The sequence below is a fragment of the Gekko japonicus genome, unplaced genomic scaffold (genome assembly GCF_001447785.1).
Source record: "Gekko japonicus isolate JY-2015 unplaced genomic scaffold, Gekko_japonicus_V1.1 scaffold790, whole genome shotgun sequence".
NCBI classification, from domain to species: domain Eukaryota; kingdom Metazoa; phylum Chordata; class Lepidosauria; order Squamata; family Gekkonidae; genus Gekko; species Gekko japonicus.
The window spans coordinates 760,629-770,998 of record NW_015163626.1 but is presented as its reverse complement, the minus strand read 5'-3'; the positions used below and the strand labels follow the sequence as shown (position 1 = coordinate 770,998).

The 10,370-nt window shown below is 45.3% G+C and overlaps 1 protein-coding gene across 1 annotated transcript in view; it reads left to right on the top strand.

The window, feature by feature from the left end:
• The first annotated feature begins 4,557 nt into the window (after positions 1-4,557).
• The window catches only part of DCAF10 (DDB1 and CUL4 associated factor 10), a 27,012-nt gene continuing 21,199 nt past the window's right edge, over positions 4,558-10,370 (top strand). The window contains exon 1 of the mRNA XM_015407490.1: positions 4,558-4,990. Coding sequence (XP_015262976.1) covers positions 4,638-4,990 — 353 coding nt within the window. The 5' untranslated portion in view covers positions 4,558-4,637. The remainder of the gene's footprint in view (positions 4,991-10,370) is intronic.

The following is a 10,370-nucleotide window of genomic DNA, read 5'->3' as shown; positions in this document are numbered from 1 at the left end:
TGCCACATGGAAGATTGCTGGGTGACCTTTTGTCAGTCATGCACTCTCAACCTAATCTGCCTCACAGGGTGGTTGTGAAGATAAAATGGAGGAGAGGAGAAAAATGTAAGCTGCTTCGGGTCCCCATTGGGGAGAATCCTTTTTTGTTTTTCCTGTCTAGCATGGAATTGGTTGTCATGTAACAGGAAAAAATATGACTTCTGTTCTCAAAGGCAATAGTATACACACACTTCATATCCAACACATTTTACCAAATGCTGTAGAGACAGACAGCTCAATTAATTTCACCCTCAGGCTACTTACTGACTTGCCTAAACAAACATACAGTGCACCCCAAACTGTCCCCTACTAAAATTAGGGATTATTTTAGACTACCCCTGGATGGAACAGGATTAAACGAGGTTTGCACTTCCTTCAGAGATGTTATTAGATGGGGACAATGGAGCAACAAGTTTAAGGTGGTGAATAAATCATTAATGAATGCTTTTTTGTTGCTGTTCTGGTACCAGCCTGCACGCCAGTACCTCTCAGGTCTAGGTGGAGACAGCATTAAGAGCATACGATCCAGTTAACTTGATTGGTAAATCCAGTCTGAGACCAAGGAGGAGGCAAAAAGTTCAGAAAACATATTCATTTTAGAAACAGATTTACAAGTATAATTAGAATTTGCACAAATGGCAACCAACAAATACAACAAAGGTCACAGTCCTTTAGAAAAATGGTTACTTGTTCTTTTTTCCTTGAGAGTACCAAGAAAACCTTTAGACGTAGGGGTTATTTGACAAAGCTTATACTAACCTTTGGAAAACGTGCACATTTTAGACTCAGTAACACTCCCAGAAGAGAGGAGACTAGCAGATTTTGTATGCTGGAAGAAATCAGATAAAAGGTCTCTTTTCTCATCTTTCCCAGCATCTAATTCATGAGCACATTCAGAAAAGAGCTGTTAAAGGATTTGCAACGTCCATATTTTTATGCCTCAAATGGTACCAATATTTCAATTATGCTTAAAATCACACTTTTAAAAATTTATATCCTGCTATTCTCATGGCATGTTAAAAACTTGGGGGAGGTAGACATCTGACAGAAGTGGTGTCGAGCCTATGAAAGCTTTATGATGCCAAAGGGATTTGTTGCAGTGGGCTGTGGAAATTACTACACGTGCCCCCATGATAGCTAGGTAAGCATTCAGATTGACCTGATAATTGATTAAAGGTAATGAATCCTAATTCCTAGTGTTATTGAACTCAGTTTGGCATGTGTGGGTATGGGTGCATAGGGCTCTGAAGGAGATGTTCTCCTCCCAACAATAGGTTCAAGATACTTGCCCAAATATAGCTGAGGGGATGAAACGTTCTGCCTCACATCCTTCTCTGAATTTGGTGTCTGTCTTGGCAGGGTTCTTCTCATCTGCTAGGTAAGAAATTTGAGAGAGAGGGCAAAATTGTTGTCTTTGCGCCACACTTATCTCATAAACTCCATGGTCCCTCTCTCTGGAGGAGGGCTTCTGGCTTAGAGGTAGGCTTTGCATACAGTATAACTCAGGTTCAGTCTTTGATATCTCTGGTTCTAAAATCTCGGGCTTAATTTAAACATGACGCTAGGAGGACTGAAGAGCTTATCTGTTAAACTTTGCATACACTTAACGTCTCCAAACCATGCAAGGCAAATATGTTTGCATGCTAGCCACACACACGCCCAGTTGATGGCTCTTGAATATGCTAACAGTGCACTTGTAGCTACTTTTTGTGGGCAATGGACTAGTTTGAACAAGAGGCTATGTCAGAAGTAACATGTGACCTGATAAAGTGTTCTGGGGAACTGTTGTGTGTCATTGAGTTGGTCCTAATAAAAAGTGTTATTAAGGATTGTGTTTATGGTTTTCTAGTTCTGCTCAATGGGGCCTCATTCAGCATAGAGCTGTTACATTCATGTTCCTCGCTGGACCTAGGTTGTTTTCCAGTGCTTGAATGTGAAGATTCTAAGAGGGCTTGTTTTCTTCCCTGTGCTGAAAGCAACAGTCCCAGGGGTAAAGTGCCCCAGGGTATGTGCAATGTCTCTTTTGTTTTATTTTTTTTAATGACCAAAGGAATGCAGTTCCTCTGGGTATATATGATCATGTTTTTCCCACTCCTTTCACCCGTAAGGGAGCTGTGTGATCCGTTTGTTGCTAGAGAGGAGTTTGATTAAACTGCTGTTTGGGTGTTTTGTTTTGCTGCTGCTTCTTCCCAGAAGGACAAGGGCACAACATGACACCAGCACCACTTTAAATTTGGACACCTGCTCAGCAGCATACCATATAGGATGCTGACAAGACGCGAAGTCCGTTTTAGTTCCTCTTCCCCCACCCCCTTTAGCATCCAGTCTGAAGAAGAGTTCTGGAGAGGTCAGAAGCTTGCACCCTGTGTTGTATCATCTAGGTTGGTTCTGAAAAGGTATGACATGGCTATATGCAACCTGTAGGGATACCTGTGTACACACGCCTTCTCTGGGTAAAATTGCACTTAACAGCTCACAGAATGCTATTCTAACATGAGCTTTTATGAACTTGCGCCCAAGTCTTCAGATGCCTAAATAAGTTCACGAAAGTGGGGTCTAGTCCCCCTAAAACTTTTGCTGGAATAACTTTTGTTAGTCTTTAAGGGTACCAGTGCCCAGGCTAGTCCAATCTTGTCAGCTCTGGGAAGCTAAGCAGGGTCAGCCCTGGCTAGTATCTGGATGGAGATAAAAATAGGGCCAAAGCTGATGGTGCAAAACCAGATAAAACTATACTTTATTACTTATATTTCCAAAAACTCTTTTTGAAGAACTACTGCATGATGAACAGATTCCCATGACGAAGCCTGTTGGCAAAACATGAAGGGAATGTTTAGAAGTTTTGAGTAATAAAGTACCGTATGTTTTACCTGTTTTTGCAACATTGGCCTTGGCCCTATTTTTATCTTCTGTGACACATGCAGCCCTTTATTTTCTTGTTAGTATTTGGATGAGAGACGTCCAAGGAATACTAGAGTAGTGATGTGGAGGCAGGCAATAGCAAACCACCTCTGAACGTCGCCTACTGGGTTGCCATAAATCAGCTGTGACTTGAGGGCACTTTCTGCCACCAAGGGTGTACACGAGTGGTCTCCTGTTTGCTGCAACAGCGTGACATAGTTACCCCTCTGGTGTTACTGCTGGGACTTGAATGTTTTTCCCCTCACGCTCAATAAGGAAAATTCCCCTGATTTTGGTATCCTTTTCGTTCTGGCAAAGTCGAAACTAGTAAAATTCTAGCCAGCTACCACTTGCCACGGTAACCTCAGTTGTAGCTACGGGTGCTTGCTCGGGACTAAGTTCTACAGCCACAAATATAGAAAAGAGCAAGAGTGCAGTAGCGCCTTAAAGATTAACAAAATATGTCGCAGCAGGGTATGAGCTTTCATGAAGAAGTGAGCAGCGTCTCACGAAAGCTCATCCCCTGCCACAAATGCTGTTAGTCTTTAAGGAGCCTCCTGGACTCTCGCTCTTTTCTACTGCTAGGTAAAGGTAAAGGTTCCCTTGCTCTAAAGCCAGTCAAATCCGACTCTAGGGTTGCGGTGCTCATCTCCGTTTCAAAGCCGAAGAGCCAGCGCTGTCTGAAGACATTTCCATGGTCATGTGGCCAGCATGACTAAACACCAAGGCGCACGGAACGCTGTTACCTTCCCACCGAAGTGGTCCCTATTTATCTACTTCCAATTTCTTGCTTTCCTACTGCTAGGTTGGCAGGAGCTGGAACTAGAGATAGGAGCTCACTCCATCATGCGGCACACTCTGGTCTCGAACTGCTGAACTACTGACCTTCCACAGCCTACAGTTCAGCGTCTTAACCACTTGAGCCACCGCAGCAGCTTTCTACTGCTACAGCCAGTCTAACACGGCTACCCATCAACCTCGTGAAATGTATCTGACGAAGTGAGCCGTGACTCACGAACGCTCATCCCCAGCCACAAATGCTGTTAGTCTTTAAGGAGCCTCCTGGACTCTCGCTCTTTTCTACTGCTACAGCCAGACTAACACGGCTGCCCATCTCGATCTGTCTCCATGGAAGGCACCGTTTGAAGTGTTAGAATTGTTATAAATTAAAAATTGAAAAAAATAAAAAAAACATTAAAAAAAAAAGGATGGAAATCCATCAACCTCGTGAAATGTATCTGACGAAGCGAGCCGTGACTCACGAAAGCGCACCCCCTGCCCGCAGATTTTGTGAGTCTTTTAAGTTGCTACTGGACTCTTCTTGCTCTTTTCTACTGCTACAGACAGACTTAACAGTCTGCTGCCGAGTGCGCATCCTGATCTAGCCACAAATACAGTGGGGAGGGGGGCGGGCTTTGCTTCCAAGTCAACGGCCCCTTTTCCAAGGCAGTTGGGGTCCCCGAGGTCCCTTCGTTTGCCTTCTCAACGGGCATTCCCGAGCGCCGCGGATAGGCTGCGCCTCACCGGGGGGGCGTGGCTTCTGGCGCCGCGGGGCCTATCGAGGCCGAGGCTCGCGCGCTCCTCGGCGGCGCCGTTTGGCAGATGCACTCCGCACCGGAAGTTGGGGAGGGGGCGGGAAGAAGCGGCCTCTGAAGGGTGTGTGAGTGGGGGATGCTGCCGCTGCCGCCGCCAGTCTCGGGATGAGCTGGAAAGGGCGCTGGGTCGCCGGCCCGGAGCGGTCATCGCCGCCGCCGCCGCGCGACACGTACCGAGTGACGCCGCCGCCGTCCCCGCCGTCCCCCCCTCCGTCGCCCAAGTCGCCCCCGGCCTCCGCCGCCGCTTCCTCCTCCGTGCCGGTCTCGGTGCCGGGGGGGGGCTTGTTTTCCTGGCTGCGCGGGCGGCGGTTGGGCCGGGGCGGCTGCTTCGTGGAGCCGGCCAGGGACACCTTCCGGGCCATGACCGGGCTCTACGGCGCCATCCAGCCCGCCGACTCGGTGTCGCCCATTACCCGCACGCACGGAGCCGTCTTCAACCTGGAGTACTCGCCCGGCGGGTAAGGACGAGGGAAGGGGCGGGCGTAGCGATGCCAGCCTCCAGGTGGGGCCTGGGGAGCCCCTGGAATATCAGCTCAACTCCGGACTACAGAGATCAGTTCCCCTGGAGAAAACGGATGCTTTGGAGGGTGGACTGTATGGCATTGCACCCCACTGAGGTCCCTGTCTTCCCCAGGCTCCATCCCCAACATCTCCAGGAATTTCCCACCTTGGATCTGGCAACCCTAGGTGGGCGGGATTGGGACAGAGATGCGCCTCTCCTGGAAGCCCCTGCTGTCTTCTCTCCCTCTCTCGTTGGAAGGCTGTTGTGGTTGCAGCTAACAAAACATTCAGCTGCGCAAATAAGTGTTGCTTCTAAATATATTTCTTAAAGTGGCATCCTTTTTTCTCCCAGGCTCCATAGAGAAGGTCTGAGGTTCAGTTCCAAGCAGTGTTGGGGGGGGGTTGTTGCCCCGCTCACACCTAGTTGAAAAGCAGGCAGGAAGGGTTGGAAAAGACTACTGTCCGGGACCCTGGAGAGCTGCTGCGATTCAGAGTAGACAATAAAGGCTTGGATAGATTGATGGTCTGATATATAAGGCAGCTTCATGAGTTCAGGATTTGCACGTGAAAGGTCCTGGTTTCCATCCCTGGCATCTCCAGGTAAAAGGATGAAGTAGTAGGTGATGGGAAAGACCTCTCCTTCAGACCCTGGAGAGCGATTGCCGGTCAGAGTAGGTGGAAACTTATTACTTAGTTGTCTCTTTCTCTCCATTTGTCCAAGCACTTTAAAGACTGTTTTCACTTTGTTGAAGAGACTGTATTTCTGTGTCAGAGCAGGAGTGCACTTTCCCTCCATTTGTCCAAGCACTTTAAAGACTGTTTTCACTTTGTTGAAGAGACTGTATTTCTGTGTCAGAGCAGGAGTGCATTGCTGGCAGGGCACTATAGAGGTCATTGCACTGTAGAATGCTTGCCCAGTTTACAGGGCAAAATGGTTCTCTGGTGCTTGGGACAAGTAATGCAGGAATGTCGGGTTATGCACTATATCCTGCCATTGCATCCAGTCTAGGAGCAGAACCGACATTCAGGGTAAGCAAGAAGCAATGTCTTTTCCTGCATTAGACAGAGGGAAGTGTGATGACATTTCAGCCGGGGAAAAGCATAATATGAATGTTGGGAAAGATTTCCAAGTCATTAAGTACTTTAAATGTTCGTGTGGTTTTGAGTGTTGTCAGTGTGACACTTCCAGTAGTTAGGAGTGCAGGTGACGGCAGAGTGCAAATATTGCTCAGCATCGTGCTCCAGGGCATGCTCTTCCTTGGTTTGAGTCCAAATCCTTCTTTCATGAGGACCAGCGTGGTGTAGTGGTTTAAGAGCAGCAGACTCTGATCTGGAGAACCAGGTTTGATTCCCCACTTCTCCACATACAGCCAACTGGGTGACCTTGGACCAGTCACAGTTCTCTCAGAGCTCTCTCAGCCCCACCTACCTCCCAAGGTGCACATTGTGGAGAGAGGAAAGGAAGAAGATTGTAAGCCACTTTGAGACTCCTTAAGGTAGAGAAAAGCAGGGTATAAAAACCTACTCTTCTTCGTGGCCCCTGGTGACAAATTCTGAAGCTCTGCAAACTTCCAAATGTGTAGAAGATGTGTCTTCCTTCGCAACCTGGGTGATGGAATGGTGAGCAGGTCAGGAAGGCCTCCATATTGCTAGTATTTCAATGACAGTGGAAAACCAAATTAAATAGATGGGCCTTTCAATAGTGGGTGAAGCTGTTTTAATGTGTATTCTATATGTAAATCTTAATTGCTTGTCTGATTTTATCATGTATTTTTAAACACACCTTGAATCCTTTTGGAAGTGGGCTAAAATATCTTAAAATGTAAGAAATGTACAAGAACACCTGCTGTGAAGGTGAGAGCTCTGTCATGTTTGGGTTTTTAAAAATTTGATATAACACAAAATATTGCCTGTATCTAAGAGGTCTTCCTGTTTATGCATCAGAAGAATCTGAGTACGGTCAGCTTGGCAAGTTGATATTAGCTGCAGTTGAAGTCTGTCTCGCTGGGGCTCAAGTTGGATTACAAAAACAGTAAGAATGAGTCAGTCAATCAGCAGGCAAATTACAAGTATGATAAAGCATTTGGATTGAATAGCAAAGATAAAACAGAATAATGCAAAGAGGTTTACTACTCTATACTTTTGTACTCTGTATCACTTTTTTAAAAAAACCACAAAAGACGCAAGAGTATTTCACATAGCAGCATGTAAAATTGTCCCCATCATCAACAGTTCTTGGGGGGGGGGATTTGCATGTGCCTCTCTAATGCATTTTTGCAACATCCTCTACTAGTGACCACATTGGATTCCCCAGTGAAGAGCTGCTGGTGCTCGAAACGTGTTGGGGTGGTTGTATTTTGCCATTACATGAGAGAAACACACTTGCAATTCTTGTGGATTTCCACAAGGTATTTTGCAGGTTTTAAATCTGAATCAGTTAAATTTTTATGTGGCAGATTATCCTCTGCTCACCTCTCATTTGTAAAATTATTTTTCTAGTGCTAATGGACAGTGTGTGTGTGTGAAGTGCCGTCAAGTTGCTTCCAACTTATGATGCCTCCAAAATGTCTTGTCACTAACAGCCTTGCACAGGTCTTACAAACTGAGGGCTGTGACTTCATTGATTGAGTCAATCAATCTCATGATGGTTTTCCTCTTTTTCTGTTGCCTTCAACTTTTCCCACCATAATTGTCTTTTCCAGTGAATTTTGTCTTCTAACAATGTGACCAAAATACAATGGCCTCAGTTTAGTCATTGTATCTTCTAGGTAAATTATTTTGATCTTGGTTGCCAACAACACATCTTTACACTTATATTTGAGTCCAGTAGCACCTAAGAGACCAACAAGATTTGTGGGATATGAGCTTCTGAGACTCAAAGCTCCCTTCATCAGATACCTTACTATCCTTATACTCAGGGCTTTTTTGTAGAAAAAGCCCAGCACAAACTCATTAGCATAATAGGCCACACCCAGCAGCAGAAACCATTAGCATATTAGGCCACACCCCTGACAGCACAGCTCATTAGCATATTAGGCCACACTCCCGTGCCTTCCCTTGGCTTGGCTTGAAGGGGAAAGGAAGACAGTTTAAACTGTCTTCCCTTGGCTTGCCTGGGCGCCCCCTGGCTGCAGGGAACCCAGACAAGCTGGCCCTTGGACAGGCCGGGGAAGGCACGGGGAGGCATTTAAATGCCTCCCTGATCCTTCCAGGGGCCGCCCTGGCCTGCCTGCCTTGGAGTCGCCGAGGGGGGGGGTTTGCTCTCCAGGCCTTACCTCTGTAGCAGGAACACACAGGAACGGAGTTCCAGCTGGCTTCAGAGTTGGCCATTACAGCCAAAACCTCTGTGTGCGTGGCTACAGAGTGAAGGCCTAGAGAGCGACCCCACCCCCAGCGACTCCGTGGCGGGAATCTGGCCTTCTTTCATCTGTTCCGTGTAGTTCTTCAGTGTATTGTTCCCATCTTTTCTTTATTTTGTTAATGTACTTCTGTGTTGACCATTCAGCTTGCCTAACCATGCTTTAAATTTCCCTTTGATTTCTTTGATCTTGTGGAACAGATCTCTTGTTGTTCCTTTTTTGTTTTTCTCTTCTATTTCTTTACACTGGTTATTATAATAGTTCTCTTTGTCTTTGCATGCACGTCACTGGAACACTCCATGTAGAACTGACTCTATTTGCTCTTACTTCTCATCTTTCTTTAGCAATTTTAAGGGTTAGATCATCCATCAAGGGTTTTCATTTCTTTTGTCTTCGGGAATAGGCTTTGCACATTCTTCCTTGATAATATCTCTGATTTCAACTCATAGTTCCTCCGGTTCATGTTCACTTGAGCTTAATAATGCACATCTGTTCTTTACATGGTCTTAAACTCTTCAAGAAGGTTGTTTAGAGTGTATTTTGGCACTATTAAAGTTTTAGTGTTTTTTCTTCAGATTCATTCTAATTTTCAATATTAACAATTCATGGTCTGAACCATAATCAGCTCCTGATCTTGTTTTAGCAGAGAGAATAGAGCTTCTCTGTCTTCTGCTTCCAATTATGTAATCTATTTGATTTGGCCATCTGGTGAGGTCCACATATACAGTTACCTGTTTGGTTGCCTGAATCAATTAGAAGAAGTTTCTTAGCCCAAAGGCTATTGGCTGTGCAGATATTCAGTCTCTTAGAATGTTCTTGTCCTTCTTTGTGTGGACCTGTTTGCAGCTATGCATATAGTTTAGGTAGTCACTCGGCTGATAGAGTCAAGTGCTGGGATGGATAGGTTGACAAAAAGATTATGGCTCACCTGAGTCATAGTTGGGAGCATGCATGTGTGCAGCATCTGAATGCCTTCGGCCTGATCACATAAACATGTGCCTTTCTGAACAGGTAAAGCCTTCAGGAGCTTCACATTTAGAGCTTCTGTTCATTTTTTTAAGACCCCCGAAGGGGATTTTTAAATTTTTTATAATACTGCATAAACTACAAAGAAAAGAAGGGAAGGGGAGCTACAACTAAGGAGAAAGAAAAGTAATCCACACTAAACTAAAAACCCAAGAGTAGGAGATCATTACCCTGTTAGACTGCAGTTAGTAATAAAAAAAACTGTTAATAAACAATATACTTTGTGAGATCCTGTCTTTCTAAGCTTATGTGTTAGTTTATTACTTGTTATGAGAAGATTTCCAGAGCATCTCCTCCAGCTCTCTTCGTAAGGGCAATTTTCAGAGTCCTTCTGCCTTTACATCTATGCTAATTCTCTCTAAAATCTTGATGGCTTCTTAGACGTTCACTTGAAATTCTGCAACCCTCCTCTGTCTCCAAAGAGATAACACCCCCAATCTTAAGCCTCTTCCTTCTTGGTCTCATCCTCGGGGCCCAGTGGCATCTCACAGGCTTCTTGATCTTGAGGTCAGGTTCAAGCTCTTTTCTATCAGCCGAATTTAAGATGACACTTTCTAAAAACATCTGCCGGGAAGGAGTTAAGTCCTTGTAAATTTCTGTTTCTCTCATGCTTTCTCTCCTTATCTCTTTGAAATCACTGTTAATTTTAGTGTCCATCTCTTTTGCTTTGACAGCACTCTGTTCCATCTTTTCTGCTGATGTTGCCAACTGCCAGGACATGAGTTGTTGATTTATCTTGGCAAGCTGATGGTTAATACCAACAAGTTGCTCAAGAATCGGCTTGGTGGCTTCTGCTATGAGTTCTATAACTTTCACTTCCCTTCTTCTCGGAGTTGTTTTCGCTGACTTTTTTTGAGTGTCCGCCATTTTTGCACTTTAATTCCAATATAAAATGGTTTTCTCCCCGGCTCTGAAAATCGCTTACACGCTGTTTAGTCGCTTAAATACCCAT